This window comes from Lepisosteus platostomus, chromosome 9 (assembly GCF_059453375.1).
Source record: "Lepisosteus platostomus isolate fLepPlt1 chromosome 9, fLepPlt1.hap1, whole genome shotgun sequence".
Taxonomy (NCBI): Eukaryota; Metazoa; Chordata; class Actinopteri; order Semionotiformes; family Lepisosteidae; genus Lepisosteus; species Lepisosteus platostomus.
This window is the reverse complement of record NC_142619.1, coordinates 57,702,009-57,721,488: the sequence shown is the minus strand read 5'-3', so window position 1 is coordinate 57,721,488 and position 19,480 is coordinate 57,702,009. Positions and strand designations below refer to the sequence as shown.

Sequence of the window (19,480 nt, the reverse complement as noted above, 5' to 3'; positions counted from 1 at the left end):
GACATACTGGGAGGTTAATTGGCTTCTGGGAAAATTGTCCCTGTTGTGGGTGTGTGCGTGTGTCAGTGTCTGCCCATGATGGACGGGGATAAACACTTCCATGATCCTGAATTAGATAAAACAGTTGGGAAATGGAAGGATGATATGTGGCTGTACTTGTACAGTATGTGGTAGTCACTGGGCCTTCTAATTTATTTTATTATTATGGCTTTTCTAACACTTTTAGAAGGCTTGTTTAAGTTGCGTCTTTAGAAAAAAATTGAAGTTGCTGGTGATCACCAGCATTAAGATATGTACTGTAAGTAGCTATTTTACCAGTACGTAGTGTAATGATCTCTGCAGGGTGCAGCTGTTTGACCTCGTTGGGGGAAAAACAGAAGTTGTGCTGAATTGACACAGCTGTCCCGTCTTGCAGGTTGTGCACTATGATCCTTGTCGAGGAGGTGCTGGCCAGTGGAACAGCTTATTTCGATTCAAACATCTGGCAACAGGAAATTACTTGGCTGCAGAGGTGAGACTCATCTTTTCATATGTATTGTTTGAAAAGGTTGGCTAGCCTGTCTTTTCTTATTTTTAGGTAAACCAGTCCATGGGGGCATTCTGAACATAATCTAGATCTGTAAACATCCAACTAGGCTGGATGAAATGAAACTAGACGTTGAGGACAAAAGAAGGGCTTTTTATTTACTATATTCAGTTTCTTTAGTACTATTTTAAAATATAGATCTTTATGGAATGACACAATTTTACTTCATAAATGTGGATGTTGGAGTGGTACTTTGTTCACTCAGTCTGATTAATTAATCACTAGGACATTGCATTTACATTGCATGTTTTAAAAGCAATAATGGTTTCAACATCCTAGCGCTTAATGCTGACGTCTCCCTAGGTGGACCTTAATGTAATCTCTTACACATGCAGGTTTTCATACTTTTTTCTGAAGACTGAACAGTAGACCACACAAAGGATTTGCACCAGTTTTTTGCTGTAGCTTTCATTACACGGCGTTTTGCTGTTTTTCCTCCTTCTTGTGGTTGTTAAATCACACCTTGTTGTGTTCTGCTGTGCTTGTTATGCTCAAATATAACAACTTTATGAATCACTCTACGTGCCTCCTCAGCCCCCTCTTTCCTGTGTAATACAAACCTGCAAACAAGGAGCAGGCACAATTTTAATGTTGGTCAAATAAAGGAACATTCAACTACACTTAAGCACAATCTCTGCACTTGGCAGGAAATCCACAACTTGAGTTAATTTAAAAGGAAAAGCTAAGACATAACCAATATATCTTCACTGCATTTATGTGTATTTAAAATGATTTATTTAGTAGTAGAGACGCCAGCAGCAGTAGGTGATGCTTAAGCAGAGTCTAGGTGTAGGTAATGTGTATCACACATTTCACACAAGTGAGTAATAAAGGGAGAATTCTGTGGAGGTACAGAAGTCATTGTATGCCTTCAGCTAGCCAGATGCGGAGGCAGATTCACTACTCTTGTTTGCAGGCTTGAGTCTATGGCCGACTTCATTGTGCCGATGGAGCACAGATAACTTTGCTAGAGGAACTGCAGAGCAGTTTTGAACGACAGAAATTATAAGCGCAGAAGCAGTACATGCAATCAAAGTTCCTTTTGTGTTCCACATGCTGCATGATTTACTTTAACTATAGCAGATGTACATTAGAGATACTCAGTGCTCTAAAGAAATTATACTTATTTATCTTCTAATGTGTCATGTGAAGCTGGTAAATTATTCTAAACTGTTTTAGATCATTCTGTTTATTTGACTTTGTTTGTCGTTGTTTTTTTAATTGTCTTTATGGGTGTTTTATTTACAAGTTCTTTGCAAAGTTTTTTTTCCACACAGAAGCTTACTGTGCTTTGGAGTTTTATTGACTTAATTTAAAATTTTGCACGGTATAACTGTACAGAAAGGCACAGGCTGAAACAAAAGACGTTTTCTAGAGATGTATTTAGTAAGCGGGAGTTTGGAGATGAACAGTGACTGGAAAAGCACTGAGAGATCACCCAGACAATGCTCTTCATCCTGGGTACAGTATATGCAGCATACTGTATATACTGTATGGAACAAGTAATAGGTTTATTCCATACTGAAAAAAGAAAGAAAACGCAACGTTTCAGCCGTGGAGCCTTCTTCACCCAGTAGTTCACTCAGAAGGCAGTACGTTGTGGGATGAGGCTTGTGTCTGGTGGCCTGCATGCTCCCTCTGTCAAATAATGTATTGTTCTGCAGCCCCAGCTGTCTGTAAAATTGAAGCTTCTGGCTGTGTAAACTTGTGTCATATTTCTCCTGGATGCCATCGCTCAGTTGGTCTTCTTTGGTGGGATTTTTGCCAAATCTGGGTAAATGCACAAATTTTTGTGCAGAATCATTTATAAAACACCATAGCTCTGTTTCTTGAAAGAACATTTTATTTTGTATCATTATGAATATTTGACTTTGTATCACTCTCCCAAATGGTGTCCCTATTGTTGGATGACCATCTTAGACTTTCTAGTACAAGGAGCAAAATGTTTAACCTTATTACTTACACAGACTTGAGTTTTGTGTTAGCATCCAGGTGTATACTTTGGTCTTCATTCAGAATCTTGACTCTGTCTATTGTATTACTGTACCGTCAGCAAAAACTAAAGAGGAAAAACTGAAATATGTTGATTGCAGAAGTATTCCTCCCTATGAAATCAATATTTGGAGGTGAAGTGATATGTATAATGAATGTATACGTAAGGATATTACTGTAGTTGGTGCATGCACACAGAAATAAGGACGTGTATGTAAGCCGTGAAAATCTTTTCCAGTAAAGTTTTTATTGCCTTTCAAATCTTTTAGTTTGTTAATGAGTCGAGCCCAGAATAATAACAGAACAGGACGAAGCAACTTTGGCTGCAATTATGACCACAATTCTCTGCCAAGTTTGCACATGAGCTTGGTGCATTTGTTGTTTGTTCTTCTTGGCCGATTTGCTCTAGCTCTCTTAAGTATAACTTTGACCTTGTGCTTTGGATCACCGTCCCACTGAAAGGGGAATTGTTATCCGAGTCTTAGGGGTTTCATCTAAGATGTCATCTCCATCTACTGTACGTTCCTATCAGTCCATGTGTAGACTGTTGTGCAAAAGCTCAAATACAACACCTTCAAATGTAAACTACTTTGTACGCAACTACTTTTTATATATAGGGTTTTATATATTTTTATATTTAATTTTATATTTTAGCTCTTTTAGCTTGGGTTTGGTCTAGACAAGCTTCAAAGTCCCTGCTGATGAGAAGCGGAAAAATCAACACAATGCTGCCACCTCCATACATGACCGTAGGGATGGTGTTCACTGGCTGATGCACTATGTTGGGTTTGCGTCAGATGTAGTACTTTGCATTTAGACCCAGAAAATTGCAATTTGCTCGTCTGACCACAAAACCTTTGTCACGTGTTTGCAGTACCATTTTCGTGCTTTGTGTATCCCAGATATTTTTTTTCAGTTACATGAAAGCACCTTGTCTGAACTGACTTTGATATTGTTGCCTGATGCAGATTTTCTCCTAGCTCGGGATATGAACTGAACTCTGTAACTCTTTTGAAGTTACGTTGGCCTCAGTGGCATCCTTAACCAGTTTCCTGCCTGGCTGAAGAGCAAACTGATCTGCAGCAGGCAGTACCTGGGTACCTAACATGTCTTAATGAGCAACTGCACCAGAAATATTAAAGGTCTTTTGAAATGTTTTTATATCCTTCTCCTGATTCATCCCTGCGCTGTTTTGAAAGCTCCTTGGTCTTGAAGGTTAAATCTGTGCTTCAAACTCATTACCAGACTGAGGGACATTACACAGACAGAGGCTACTCAACTAATTGTGTGGTTCATTTAAGCGAATCGTGTGAACCTAAATTAAGATAGGTTTGCCACAGCAAGGGGTTTAAATACTTATGCAATCATCACTTTTCATTTTCTTTCATATTTTTGTTTTAATTGTTTTTTTTATGCCTTGATGTGTGGAGTAGGTTATGTCTATAACAAATATTAATTGCTGCTTCGAATTGTCAAGACTGCTTTAAAGCAACAACATGTGAAAACTGTGCAAGAGTCTGAATAATCTTCCAAGGCACTGCATGTGTCCTAATTAAGCACATTTGAATTGAACTGTCTGCCTGACGAGACAAGGAACAAAGGAGTTTAACAGGCGCAGTTACAGAACTGCTTTTAAACTCACATGGGGTTAGAGTCAGTGTGATTCACATAACGACATAGTGGCCTTCTTAGTGACTAGTGACAAGGTGGGCTGATTAATGTATCTGCCAAGGTCAAGAATTCCTCCTGCTTTAGGATTTCTAATTAAAAATCTATTCAGAAATTGTCTGTTTTGCCACAAGTGATATCATTGCTTTTGCAGGAAAACTGTTAATATTTTCAGTAGAATGCTGCCTCGAAACATGCGCACATAGTGTAATACATTTTTTGTGTCACTGATTGTTGCTGAATACTTTTTTAATTTGATATTGACATATGAATGTAGAATATCTTATATTTTTTCAAATACAAAACTCTGTTTGGTTTATTCACATATTTTCCTTTTGTTCAGAGCTGCATATACAACTGATGCATTTGATTAACTTTTTGTTGATTTAACAAAAGTGAAAAGATATGAGCTTAGTTCATACTAGCCACTGCTTTTTCCAATGTCCTGAGAATTGGATAATATGTTTTCAAAGACATTCTGTAAAAAATTAGGTCTGACATTACATGTTACATAAACAGTTTTCGAAACTCCCTGCAGAAAATAGAAGTCACCTTGGCAAATTGAAGTTTTTAAAAAACTTACATGTTATATGTTTTGCAAATGCACTTCATATTTCATTCATTTTTTTTCATTCCTTTACACAAAGTTAGACTTTTGGACTATCTGTTTGAAGTCTCATCAAACCTTTGTTTCCTGAATGCATTGGTTTTCAGAAGCCTTCATCTCCAGTAAATATTTTCCCAATTTCCTTTCCAGTCTCTGCGGTATAGTAGTGCTTTTAAGCTCATGACTAAGTGCTTCTATGATTTATCTTACTGCAGATTAAATGATTACTTTCTTGCTTTTAATGAAACATCATTGAGACTTAGAGAAATAAGGCTGCTTTCAATCAGACATCTGAAAGTATCCCATCAATGTGAAAAATAAAAAAAACACCAGTGTTCTTTTAATACTGCTGTTATGTTTTAAACGTGTGTGTTAGTGTTAAATTTGCTGCCTCTCATAGATGTTCAGTAGATGGCAGCATTCACATTTTGATGTTCCTTCGGTGTCTGTCTTAAGTATCATTTTGGTGAACCACAAAATTATACTGTACAGTTGGGAGTCTGACAAAATCATCTTCTCAGTTTTCTCTTCTCATTTATCTTCTTAAGAAATGTGTCTTTGTAAGTGACAAAAAAAACCATGACAATCGACAATACTAAGTAGTATTATTCAAATACATACAGTATTATGATGGTGATGCAGACTAATAAAATGTTTATTTTCTTTATTCTTTCAAATTGAAAGTACTGTTTTTTTACATGTCTTATCAGGCTTGTAGTTGAGTCTTAAATCATGAGCCAGGACATAAAGACATGAATGCACACCACTGGGGAAATAAAATTCAGAACAAAGAACTCTTTATTGTTTTTCCTGTGGTCTAGCAACAAACATGCATCATTATTGTTACGTTTATTTTTTGTGCCAAAATTGATCTAAATGTTGAGAAAACCCACTCGGATGCACCAAGACACCCAAAAAAATCTTATTTGAAAATGTTTGATATAATAAGAAGAAATTTGATGCACAAACCATTTACTAGGTCACCTGTCAGTAGTCTACATTTGAGACTGCAGCTGCGTTCAAGAGAAATTTATCAACATGAGTAAAAATAAAATCAGAATGCAGACCTCCGTAATAATCTAGGACAGTGCTTCCCAAAATATGTTGTAGAGGAATCAGAAGAGGTCACTTTTCAGAAGTTGTGAATCAAGGAACTTTGTGTAGTTTTTGTACTGTAGCTGGCCCATGGTTTTGTTCATTGAAAAACAAGCTCATGTTGCAGGTTGAAATTATGGTCAAAATGAAGCCGGGATATTTCTCATTTAAAGGCAGGTTTTAGTTTGAAATAAGTATTATTTCGGGCAGTATAGTGGCACAGTCGTTAGCGTGGCTGCCATAGAAAGCTGGGGTCCTGGGTTCAATTCAAGAGGTGCTTTCTGCACCCTGTACGTGTATGTTTTCCCCGTGTTCTTCCAGGTTCTCTGGTTTCTTCCCATAACATCAAAAACATACTGGTAGGTTGATTGGCAGCTTAGAAAAATCGGCCTTAGTGTGAGTGAGCATGTTTCTGTCCGTGTGTGCCCTGTCATGTACTGTGGTCCTGCCCAGGGTGTCTCCTGCCTTGGGTTAAGCTCTGGCGTCCCCTGAGCCCCTGCACTACAAAAAACAGTTGCAATATGTGTGGATAAATTTTCTTGCAATGTTAGTGCTGATTATTTTAAGATCATTTGGTGTGCCACTTAATTTTTTGGGAAGCACTGTTCTAGGAGGCTGGTTGTACTGTCTGTTTGTCTTATGCCACAGAGTGATGATTGTGGCCGTTCTGAAAGTCTGCTGCTGTACTGCAAGGCTGCATTGTGTACAGTCACGCCCAGTGACCCCCCAAGGCACAAAGAACTGTTTAGACTGCAGGTTCGGAAAGGTGGTACAGAAATGCAGATGGTTTCAGAGAAAGGGAAATTGCTCGGCTTAGAAGCGTAAAGCAAGAAATCTGGAGTTTCAGAAGACATCTGAGTTTTCATCTCTTCTCTGCTTGATGACCTAGGTGAATCCTGATTATCGTGATGACAATGCAGATTCCAAAGCTGCGGTAAGTATGCTTCCCACTTACTCTTCTCCGGGTTTCCCTTAAGCTGCCCCAAGCACTCTTTCAGACGTCTAGCACATATTTCCTCTGGGTAGCTTGTTGCATTTGTGGAAGCGTGACTTGAAATTTGAGTCCAGTCTACAGCACTGTCCTTTAATTTCCCCATGTCTTCCTGTTTCTAACTTGCGTTGGTCTACACTGACTGGATAAAATATGGTTCTTTTTTTCCCCTTATGAACTCAAATGTGCTTTTCTGTGTAAGGGCTGGAGCATTCAGTCCTATTGTGACAAATACAGTAAAAAACATTAGCTGGTAAGACACAGTAAGGAAGAGGTGTAGGTATCCCAAAATACTGTATAATTACCAGCTGCAATCCAGAGCTAGAAAGAGCAAAAAACAAACTCAACCCTAATCATGTCAAATTGGCTATGATAACTCTGGATGGAGCTTATTCAGATGTTTTTACTACTATTCACAATTTTACAGATTCAGGACAGACAAGGTTACAAATAAACAGAACTGAGTTAAAATATTCGAGTACTGGTCATGATTTTAAGAAACAAGTATAATACAGCCACACCTACAAAGGATAAATTGATTTGAGGATAGTGCATAAGAGGACATTCATAATGCAGCATTGTGAACCAGAGACCTCAGAGGTCTCCAAACCTTGTCCTAGAGAGCTCCAGACCTGTTAATATTCATTATATATTTATAGAAATATATTAGTTATTGTTAAATGATTTATATATTCTAATAGAATTAAATAAACACCATCTGTTTCTAAAGATAAATTGCTATATTAAGTAATTTGTTCAGGACTTTTAGGACTGATTGGTACTCGGATTTTTGGTCCAAATGTTCCATAAATTACATAATTTCATAAATCACCCTGAAATGTAGAAAATGACAGCTTGCTGGTTACCTACAGTATAAAACCTGCTAGATTGGGTCTCTCGAGGACCTGGAAACCTTGGTCTTCATCACATAGTAGAAAGGTATCAAACTTTTCATTGCCATTTTATGCATTTCCAGTCCTGAAAGGCACTGCTGCTACTGTTGGCGACAGGTTGAGTTAAAAAGTATTAAGAGAGTCACATGTCTGTGCAAGATCTGTTTCCATCCTTGAGATTTAAAATGATATGTGCAGTTGCATGGCATGGTTACTATGTACTGTATCTCTTTGGTGTCTGAATCAGACTTTTTATCTTTGTAGAACAGTTGTCTTACAAATTGGGATATTTCTGTGGAAAATATCTGTTCTTTGAGATCCCACAGGATGATTGTGATATATTGCAGGAACATTGACTCCTAACTTACTGTACATCTCATTATGCTAATTGTTATTGATTAGTTCCATAATAATTTTGGATGTCATACTGTATATATTTACATTAACAGTCACGCCAAGTATTGTTTTTAATGGGTGCAAGATTAGTCATTTGCTTTGTACTTGGGCATTGGATGATATTGTATAACATAATCAAACTCTAGTAACATCGCGAGCTGGAATTTGCCAATCAAAGTGAAGTGAATTGCTGTGCGGAGATGCTGCAGGACTGTTATCGCTCTCTGTTGTGTCTGAGTGAAGCTTTGCATCTAAAGGAAGCCAAGACCTTGAAAAGAGTGAACTTTGAGATTTCTGAGTAAAATTACGTTGCGTTAATTTTAGCAGTTGCTTAATCAGCAGGTGTGTGCAGGCGGGCATATTTATACATTTGCCGTTTCCAGTTCTTGCCCTCCTTTACACTAATGAAGTGTGGGAGCTGGAAAACTGTCTCACTGCTGCAGCAGTTCATCTGGAGTTTTCATTCACAGAGACTGTTCCCTTGCTAACAGGGTAGCCTCACACATAATAATGAGGGTTATGTAAGTGCAGTCACACAGCGACGTGAGAAAGCTTTGTCTGCAAAATCCGAAATAAATATATAAATAAGCCCACAAATTAAAATTCCGCTGCAGCACACAGGTCTGCAACTACTTTTAAAACACAGACACTCTTCCTTACATAACGTCTACATCTCCAAACAGAAGTGGGACGTGATGTCTGCACTGCGATTTGGATGACTCACAAGTGGCAGGGAAGGTGTTAGAAAAAAAAAAAGCAAGAAAGGAGAGTGTGCGCTGCTGATCATGACTTACTGCAGTTGCACAATGATTGTTTAACCCATTCTCGCATGTTTCCGGCTCCCACTAAGTGATGACAGTTATTTGCCTGTTGCAGTCAATCAGAAACCTAGGCTTGTGATGCTCAGGAAAGTCTCTGTCTTTTTCTTTCAGAAGCATCTTTCTTTTACTTTATGGAAAGCTGAAGTCATTTTGACAAAACTTTTGTATTTCTGCGGAACTCGGGCATCCAGCTCTACCGTGACATCATTTCTCCCTTAATTTTGTCGAACGTGATTGTCCTCTGGGAAGTGTTAGCATGTGAAACAAAGGCAACATATTTTCCAGATCACAAGCTGATTATCTACAGCCCCTCATCATAGCACGGCTGTAGGAAAATAGTGTAACAGACCAGGCTCTGCTCTTGCGTCAAGGCACGCCGGTGCTGGAGCTGAGAGGGCTTGGTGCTGTAATCACAAGGCCAGAAGCTGAGAAACTGCCATTCACCGGCAGGCCACTGCTCTTGTCCTTCCCTTGTAATCTCTAATGGTGTCTCTCTGCTGCTCGTCACTGCCTCTTGCGAGGGCTAATTGGGCAGATTCTCAAGGTTCCAGCTGCCAGCTAGTATCTGTGCAGGAGCTGGACTGGAGTTCAAATGCATGTTAGCTGCCTGGGGCAGCCTGTGGTAGTGGGGGAAAAAGTTTTGGTAACTTTGGGTGTAGGTGAAAATGATAAACCGAGACCATCTCTAAACGTGCTTTATGAATGCCCATTTCATTCTTTGTACAGTATGTATAGGGACATACAGTATCTGAAAAGACATCAAATGCATTTAAATTTCAGGCACCCTCTAAACTTTGCAAACCGCATCTGCAGCGGCTATCTTTCGTAAAACTGAGGTTGTCCGCAGTTCGTCTTGAGGGAAGGGATGACGTTCAAACACAGCGGGGGCCTGGATTGAGTACTGAATGGAGGCTCTCGCTGCTTGCCCTGGCTGCCTCTGTTGTCCTCTGCGGCTGAGAGCCTACCGCCGCCTCCCGTCACAGACCTGCTCACGGGTCCGCTTGCCGTAGGCAGACCCGACGCTCTCCCCTGGGGAGATCTGACAGAGCGATTGCCCGTGCTGAGGCTCTCTCTTCTCAGGCTGCTGCCGCCGAGTGCCAGCCTCACTCCCGTTACCTTTCCAGGGCGACGGCGACGCGCTGTCCTCTAAGAAGAAGCGCCAGGCGGCCGAGAAAATTGCTTATACCCTGGTCTCCGTGCCCCATGGCAACGACATCGCCTCTCTGTTTGAACTCGATGCCACGACTCTTCAAAGGGCCGACTGTCTCGTTCCGAGGTACACACAGAGACGTTTCGATTGGAGTCGGGTGGCTTCAAGTAACTGGCAGTTACTGTGTGAAAAATATTGTGGTCAAGTAAACTGAAATTCCAAGTGAAAACACCCTCCTTCCCTGTCTTTCCCTTTTTGTAGCACCAATTTGCGGGAACACAGTAGCATGGGATAGATACTTTATTGATCCTGTGAGGGAAATTGCAGAAAAGGTTGAATTGAAAGGGTCTGTGTAGTTCACTTCCTTTGCACTGTTCCATGTTGTCCATTTAACAGCTGACGCCAGCTTATCTCCTGTGCACACTTCTTCCTTCTCCTCTTTCAGGAACTCTTACGTAAGACTGCGGCATCTTTGCACAAACACTTGGGTGACCAGCACCAACATCCCCATAGATGTGGAAGAAGAGAGGCCAGTGATGCTGAAGGTGAACTTTGCTGTCTGCAGTTTTCGGTTTGCCCAGCAATATTACTCGTTCAACAATTGTTGATATCAAAAGAATTCGCTGTGTTTTTCTCAATGTAAGCGAAGACTTGTCTGAATTAAATTTAAAAGCTATGTTTTACCACATCCTCACTTCCGCTCACATAATTTCCCTTGAAAAAACAGTTGGATATAGGCTGAATAGGGAACTACAATGTGCACGCAAACCATTATTTTCTTTGTATTTATAATTGCAGTTTACTGTAATATTAACAATAACGTATGTGGTTTCTTCTGGGTCAGCTTTAATACTTCCTTAATTTGTGAACTAAACAATTCATCCATCCACCCATCCATCTGTTATCCAATACGCGAAGGAGCTATCCTGGCAAACAACCGATGCAAGGCAGGGTACACCCTGGACAGGACCCTAGTAGATTGCGGGACACACACAAGCACAGACAAGTGACACTCACATCAGGGTCAATTTTTTCAGAAGCCAATTATCCATCTGTGGACACCCCACAGATATCACCCCAGGAACTGACACCACGCTTCAAACCAATTCTATCCACTGTGCCCCCAGGCCACCCCAACTCAATGATCATTGATTCAAATATTTGTTTTAACAATCCAGTTTTTAGTATCTTTCCTAAAACATGCACACACAACAGTGCTAATCAGGGAACCGGAGGAGCTGCTTTCATTGTGGAACCAGAACAACTGTGAGTTTTGAGCGTCATCCCTCTGTGTGTTATCATTGTAACCAGGTCATGTTTTATGCACAGATTGGGACCTGTCCAGCAAAAGAAGACAAGGAAGCTTTTGCCATCGTTTCTGTCCCCTTGTCCGAGGTCAGGGATCTGGACTTTGCCAATGATGCCAACAAAGTCCTGGAATCGACCGTAAAGCAGCTGCAGTTTGGAACCATCACGCAGAATGAGCGGAGGTAAAACAGTGCCTGAAATGACTATTTCAGTGGAAGAAAAATATTTCAGTTCTTCATACGAATATTTAATTGAATCGTTTAAATTCAAATACACCTGAAAACAGAAAATAGAAACCATTACAAGAGTTTTTAAAAGATCCAACTTTTAATTTAAAGCTCAGTGCCCAAAAAGGAATAAAGGATTCTCAAATAAATTCTCCAGCAATGTCAGAACGAGCCTCATATCGGGTTTGGACATGACTGATAAGGGTGTCCATGCATCCAGTAAATATGGACAAATTCATTACATAGAAGCCAGACATCATGTACTGTAATATGTTTTAGCAAAACGTAAATCACCTTAACTCTTTGTTTTTATTTAGGTTTGTCACCAAGCTTTTGGAAGATCTGATATTCTTTGTGGCCGATGTGCCCAACAATGGGCAGGAAGTGCTGAGCGTGGTCGTTACCAAGCCGAACCGGGAGAGACAGAAGCTCACGAGGGAACAAAATATTTTGGCACAGGTCAGTCAAGGTCCTGTTCAGTTCCACAAGCAAGGCGAATTACACCATTTTCTGGCACAGAAGATGGGAGATGCTTATTTAGGCTTGTGGGAGTCATGTGATTGAAACTAACTTTGAATCCATAAAGAAAGGAATGTTCTACACAGGAACAAGCAATAGGTTTGTTCCATGGTGAAAAGAGAAGAGAAAAAAACAGAACATTTCTTCCGTGAAGCCTTCTTCAGGTGTGAGAAAGACAGGGCAGACAGCAAAGATTAAATAGCACAGAAGAACAAAAGCTGGGAGAGGGCAGGAGGCAGGAGAGGCAGAGAGGCCGCTCAGGAAGTGCAAAGTGCAGAAGGGTGAAGAAAGGTGTGAAGTCAAAACCTGCATGAGAATAGATAGATGTTCTAGATGGTCAAAGTCCTAGCTAGATGGAGCTAGACGGCACGATAAATGTTGCTCAGTTCCTGTTAGGATCATTACCTTGTCTTTTGATTTTATTTGCCACGGTTACTGTCGCTTTGTCAGAGGTCGGGATCTGGACTTTTCTAATGATGCCAACAAAATTCTGGAATCGGCTGTACATAATAAGCCATTCCTAATAAAACGTTATTATTTCACTTTGCAGATCTTTGGCATTCTAAAGGCCCCTTTTACAGATAAAGGTGAAGGACCAATGCTAAAATTGGAAGAGTTAGGAGATCAGCGATATGCTCCATTTAAGTACATGCTTTGCCTGTGCTACAGACTCTTACGGCATTCTCAGCAGGACTACCGAAAGAACCAGGTAAGTACAAGTCCTTTCCCGTTCTGTATGTTATCATTGTGCATGTATACATTTTCATGTGGTGTGTGACCCTGTAGAAAGGTGAAAAAAGCTATTTTTGTAAATCCCAGTATCTATTCTACATACATACACAGTTGTGAGAACAAGTTTGTGAACCCTTAGGAATTATCTGGATTTCTGCATGAATGGCTCCTAAAATGTGATCTGATCTTCATCTAAGGCATAAAAATATAAATAATTTCACAAACCACACACAACATCTTACATTGCCATATCTTTATTGAAGGAATGGTTTAAACAATCAAAGTCATTGATGGAAAAAGTATGTGAACCACTAGGATAATGACATCTTGAAAAGAGGGTAATTGGAGTCAAGTATTCCAATCAATGAGTCAGGGGTTCGAGTCAATTAAGTGGGTTAGACCTGCCCTGCTGTATAAAAAATCACACAGTTTTGGTTACCTGCTCTTCACAACGCAATTCTGCTGAAAAGCCATTTATGCAGAAATCCGGATAGTTCCACAGGGTTCACAAACTTTTTCTCACACTGCATCAGCATGTGTAGGCTATGCATGGACAAATAAGGTTTATTCCATGCTGAAAAGAGAAGAAAAACACAACGTTTCGGCTGCGGAGCCTTCACACCTGAAGAAAGTGTAAGTCGGGAATGTCTCAGTTTAACAAATGTTAAATACTGTATCTCCAAACAAACACATGAATGTTTTCCTCTAAATTTGACAGGAGTATATCGCAAAGAAGTTCTCCATTATGCAGTCCCAGATTGGGTATGAAATTTTGGCAGAGGACACCATTACCGCCCTGCTTCACAACAACAGGAAGCTCCTGGAGAAGCACATCACGGCCAATGAGATCGAGACCTTTGTCAATTTATTACGCAGAAACAGAGAGCCCAGGTTAGCAGCTGTGGTCTGAATTTTTTTGGTCCATCTGAAATATAAAGATGGGAAGTCTAATCAAATCTATAATTGGTGAATTATATTCATTTTGAAAGCTCGTGCTAGTCAGATTTTTTATTTGATATCACTCACAATGGCACGGTGGCACAGTGGTCAGCATTGGTGCCTTGTAGCCCTGGGATCCTGGATTCAGGTCTGGACCTGGGCTGCTATCTGTGTGGAGTTTCTATGTTCTCTCCATGCTTGTGTGGGGTTCCTCTGGGTGCTCTGGTTTCCTCTCACAATCCAAAGGCATACTGGTAGGTTAATAGGCTTATGGGCAAAAGACCCTGGTCTGGCATGCCATCCAGGATGTACTCTACCTTGGGTCCATTGCTTGCCAAGATAGGCTCCTCTTCTCCACAACTCTAAATTGGCAGAAGCAGCTATGCAATGGATGGATGGATGGATTATAACACTTAGATCAGAGAAAATGTCAGATGTCAGATGTGGGCTATCACTAGGCTTTGATAAACATTCTTTGTATTTCACCAGTGGCCAGAATCAAAGAATTCTCTTTCTCTGTTGCTTTATAATAGGTTTTTGGACTACTTGTCAGACCTCTGTGTGTCCAATAAAACTGCTATCCCAGTTACCCAAGAACTCATCTGTAAATTTATGCTTAGTTCATCAAATGCGGACATCCTGATTCAGACAAAGTGAGTATACATCTTTAAACTGTTTTTTTAAACTAATACGTAGTCACTTGCTCGTGTGTCTATACACCAGGGCTCTAGTCTGGTGTCTTCTGTTTTTTCTCGTGCCCAAACTCTGTTATATAATTGGTCTGTTTAATTAAAGTTATAATTGCTATACCTCTGACCTGACTCTGAGATGTTCTACATATAAATGTACCTTTAATTAAATGAATGCTGTGAGTATTCAACTATAAAAGACCTGAAGAAAAGTCTTACATATGTCTAACAAAATAAAGTTGGAACAAATCCTAGAACACACTAGTCCCTCCATTAATGGAATCGCAGGCCTGAAACCTACAACAGCATACCTGTTCCATTCTTCACAGCAATATCGATATGGGCAAATTAAGGGGTTTGTACCAAATGTATATCAAAAAGCTGGAGGTCTCCTCATGTGAACTGCATTCAGAGTTTCTTCAATAAGCACTATTACTTTTTGATGTGATGAGTCTACATAAATGCCTAATTTACACATGTTTTGCAACTTCTTGAATTCTGAATACCATTCATCTCACATTTGGGTGTCGTGTTCCTCTTAGGTTTTTTGTTAAACAACTTAAGTCGACATTTTCTAGACCAAGATTTGCTAAACCTAGGTATACTGTACATATCTGTCTGCTGCCACATTTCTGGAATGTACCCATATGTTTCCCACTGATTTCCTGTCAAATTTTCTCCAGTCTGTTTCTATCCTGCTTTGTCTCATTCTAATGAAATCTGCCTTTCTGTGATTACAAACCAATCCTGTGGGCTCTGACTGTCCAGTTCTCAAACCTACCTCAAACACAATCATGTGGTCATAATCTCCCAGTGCTTCTACCCTTACTGTATATATAGCGTTTGGATCAGTGACAGCTCTTTCCTTTGTCGCTTGCTGTGACAAGCCAGGTAAAAATGTATTTTTATCTCATCTTATCAACTGTTTCAGACTTTGGACTGGTGCTGCCAATTTGCCTGTCCCAGACAATGAAATACTATGTAGAAAAGCAAAGGTGATCCATGAAACAGTTTCCCCCAAAAGTGAAATGAAATACCGGAAATATTGCTTGTGTCTCTTTGAGTTATTTGTGAAACACTAACTAAAGGTGACAACATGGTAGTGCAGTGATAAGCATTGCAGTCTTGCAGTGCTGGGGCCCTGGGTTCAGTTTCTTAGGTGCTGTCTGTGTGGAGTTTGTATGTTCCCATGTGTGTGGGGGCTCCCTTTCAACCCTGTATTGAATTAATTGCTTAGAAAATGGATGGATGTAATTTAAGAAGACCTAAATGTACAAGTTAAGCTGTATTAACTAAAACCGTTTGCATGTACTATAAAAAAGTGTGCTATGATCAGCTTCGCTACCATCCACACAACTTCTCTCACTCAACCAGTTACAAAACTAAAAAAGCTTAAAATTGAAGATGGATATTATTTGTGAAGGATAGCAGCAAAACTACAATATGCATGAAAATTGACTTGGAGCAACCTGTTTTAACGTTTACTAAAGCCTGATTGGCACAGGACTAAGATCGTCACATTAACAGGTGGTTTGGGAATTTTCACTGTGGTGTAACTTAGTCCTGTGCAAATCCATTTCTTTTTTACCCCCATATCATTCTTTGGCTTTTTTACAAGAACACCAGTCTCCTTGAATCTGTCAGGGCTGGATAGTTTTTCGGAAGTAGTTCTAATTTTCAGAATTTCAGCTATTATCCAGAAAAGGGTGATAGTACAGAGCATTAAAAATGAATGCAAAAGTTGACCTAAGCCTAAGTGGTCCACTGGTGCATTTACCACTGTACTTTTAATTTCCAGATTCTTTTTAAATGATTTTTATTTATTTATTGGGTATTTTACAGTACATGTACAGAAACAAAAATTACATCTGAGTCACTACTAATAGATCATGCACAGCAGCACCACCTCTTGACTGCAACATTCCTTTTAATTTCAAATTTACAACTTACTGTAGTTTTACTTGACCTTACTTGAAATGTTTATTTTAGTCTAGTCCACATCTATAAGGTTACAGAACCTGCTCTGTTTTTGGCCAGTTGTCAGAAACCTTGATTTTTAGAACTGTGAATCATACCTAATATGTATTGTGCATTGTTTATGCATGCATGGATCATTTTATACACTGATTTTTTCTCTTTCTAGAGCTCATAAGGGTGATAGGCTTATAAAACAGCTAGTCCTTTACTCTTTTCTAGTGTAACACCTTGTGTAGTTATATGTACTCAACTTCCTATGGATACAATTTTTTTTTCAGCTAGTGTCATTAGATTACCACACTTGGGCTTCTGTTTTCACAGACCCTGATTACTAGAGACATTAAATTGCCTCAGGAAATGTGTAACATGAACAATGTATTAAAACTGTCAGCAATTGTGAGCTGTTGACTGTAGTTCTTGTTGTTTCTTTCATTAAGGCTCATGCCTACTACGGATAATGTCCTGGAGCAGTCAGTGATGCAGGATGATGTCGATGATGAGGAGGTTTGGCTGTACTGGATAGACAGTCATAAGGAGCCACATGGGAAGTCCATCAGGCATATGGCCCAGGATGCTAAGGAAAACAATAAAACGGACAAAGATAACATCCAGTATTATAGGTATATGTGCCCTTTTTGTTTCTTTACAGAAGATGGTGTGTGAGCGATCTGTGTTAATTATTGCAGATGGATTGCTGGCTCCTTCAAGGTGCTTTGATTGCCAAGATGTGGGTTATTTTCCCTGGGTGGGCGGTTGGGTGATTAGCAGCTCAGAGGACAGTCTCTGTCCCTTTGAAGAGGCTGATCAGGGTTGCCTCAGCTGGTGGAGAGCAGAAAAAGAGCTGGCGGGTTGTAGGATGTCGGAAGTTGACAACCGTGTGTTATATACAGGGTCACGGCCAGTGTCTTGCATTGGGTGCCCAGATGGGTTTGTTTTTGCTGTACCTACAGTATTTCACTCCCATCCCCGGCTTTTCAGATACCAGCTGAACCTGTTTGCAAAGATGTGTTTGGACAGGCAGTACCTTGCCATCGACCAGATCTCCAGCCAGCTGCCTGTGGATCTGATCCTGCGCTGCATGTGCGACGACTGTCTGCCCTACGATCTGCGCGCCTCTTTCTGCCGCCTCATGCTCCACATGCATGCCGACCGGGACCCCCAGGAGTCCGTGGTTCCTGTGCGCTATGCACGGCTCTGGACCGAGATCCCCACCAAGATCACCATCCACGAGTGAGTGCCTTCCCTGCTGTTCAAGGGAACCACGTCATTACGGAGCGAGGTCAAGACCGTCAACTCTGATTTCGCAGGGAATCCCGGTTTTCCGAAGCGAATCTTTTTTCTACTGAGTGGGGAAAAAAAACATAACACTATATTACCTGGAGCCATGTCAGCGAGACAGAATTTACACATACCATTGTTATTCATACAATTAAAGTGAGCATCTGACATAATAGTATGCACCCTGATTACAATGTAAGTTGTAAATTACATTATTTCACCTAAAATTAGTGACCCAGCACAATAATTGTGGGTATTCAGTGAATCAGACAGACTTGGTACCATAATATGAAATTACCTGCAGTAGTTATGTTCCACTAAAATACACATTAGCAGAAAGCATTGGTGTCGTTGTATTAAAAGTAGTTTTATTAGATGTCAAACCGTTAACTCTAAAAAAAAAATGTTCTTTAGACATAATTTTGCACAAGGCTTTGGGGATACTGGAGATGTGCTTGTTCTGTAGTTTTTGTCACCACAGTGTAAAATGTTTATTATGAACCACGTTTGGAATGCAAAGCAAGCAAGAGCTCTTTCCAGCCGTGTGCAATCCTCCTGACATGCTTTAATGCCTCCTCTTGATAAATTAAGAACCTTTGCAGCTGATATCCTTACTCCTTTTAATTGGTATGCTGAAGCACCGGAGTGCTTGCTTCAGAGTGGAATGAGATACTGATAAATCACAGTTTGCCTGTTGACTGAACATTGTGCATTAGACTTACACTGCTGTACTATTGATTTGTTCTCTAGATATGAGTCATTCACAGATGCCTCTCGAGCAGACATGAAGGAAAACTTTGCCCCAACCATGTTGTTTGTGGAAGAGTACCTGAAAGATGTTGTCAGTCAGCCCTTTCCATTTGGAGACAAGGAGAAAAACGAGCTAACGTTTGAGGTAATTGTGTAGACTTTGATAAAACTCGGGGTTAAGTGAGTGAGTTTGTGAGTTAATGTGAATGGAGTTCTTGACAGCAGTTCACTGAGCTTACCGAGGTGGTTCAAAAGGCGTGGATTTAAGTTACAAAGCATCTTAAAATTGTTTTTTTAACAGATGCATTTATATTTATGATTAGATCTGCTCATTTTGAACACCCATCAGAGTCAGTTGTTTTCCCTAAAACCCAGGAACCCATTCTGGGGTGCATCCTCGACTGCGGAATATCTAAAGACAGGGCAGCTGTCTTAACAGGTTCTGGGACGTGATATTTATCACGATATCTAGCGGGGATTGACTTGTCCTTGGCTCGCCTTACACATTTAATGAGTTTTGATGCTGCAAGTTTAGCAACAGGTCTTTAACACCCAGATTCATAATTATTATTTGATTCGTTGGGCGCAGTGGTAAGCATTGCAGCCACACAGCACTAGATCTTTCTCCGGGTTCAATTCCTGGGGTGCTGTCTGCGTGGACTTTGTATGTTCTCCCCATATTCGCAAGGGTTTCTCACCAAGTGCTCGGGTTTCCTCCCATAGTCCAAAAATATACTGTTACGTTAGCAGGCTTCTGGGAGAATTGGCCCTGGTGCGAGTGTGTGCATGTCTGCGTCTGCCCTGTGATGGACTGGTGTCCCATCCAGGGTGTACCCTGCCTTGTACCCGTTGTTTGCTGGGA

At 40.3% G+C, this 19,480-nt stretch overlaps 1 protein-coding gene across 2 annotated transcripts in view; it reads left to right on the top strand.

Annotated features, from left to right (window-relative positions):
- Positions 1-19,480, top strand: part of itpr2 (inositol 1,4,5-trisphosphate receptor, type 2) — a 158,928-nt gene that overhangs the window by 29,955 nt on the left and 109,493 nt on the right. For both annotated transcript variants that reach the window (XM_088645779.1, XM_088645780.1), the window contains exons 9-20: positions 416-511; positions 6,838-6,882; positions 10,174-10,325; positions 10,645-10,744; positions 11,529-11,689; positions 12,052-12,193; positions 12,804-12,962; positions 13,704-13,876; positions 14,458-14,577; positions 17,028-17,210; positions 17,569-17,820; positions 18,619-18,763. In XM_088645779.1, coding sequence (XP_088501905.1) covers positions 416-511; positions 6,838-6,882; positions 10,174-10,325; positions 10,645-10,744; positions 11,529-11,689; positions 12,052-12,193; positions 12,804-12,962; positions 13,704-13,876; positions 14,458-14,577; positions 17,028-17,210; positions 17,569-17,820; positions 18,619-18,763 — 1,728 coding nt within the window. The remainder of the gene's footprint in view (positions 1-415; positions 512-6,837; positions 6,883-10,173; positions 10,326-10,644; positions 10,745-11,528; positions 11,690-12,051; positions 12,194-12,803; positions 12,963-13,703; positions 13,877-14,457; positions 14,578-17,027; positions 17,211-17,568; positions 17,821-18,618; positions 18,764-19,480) is intronic.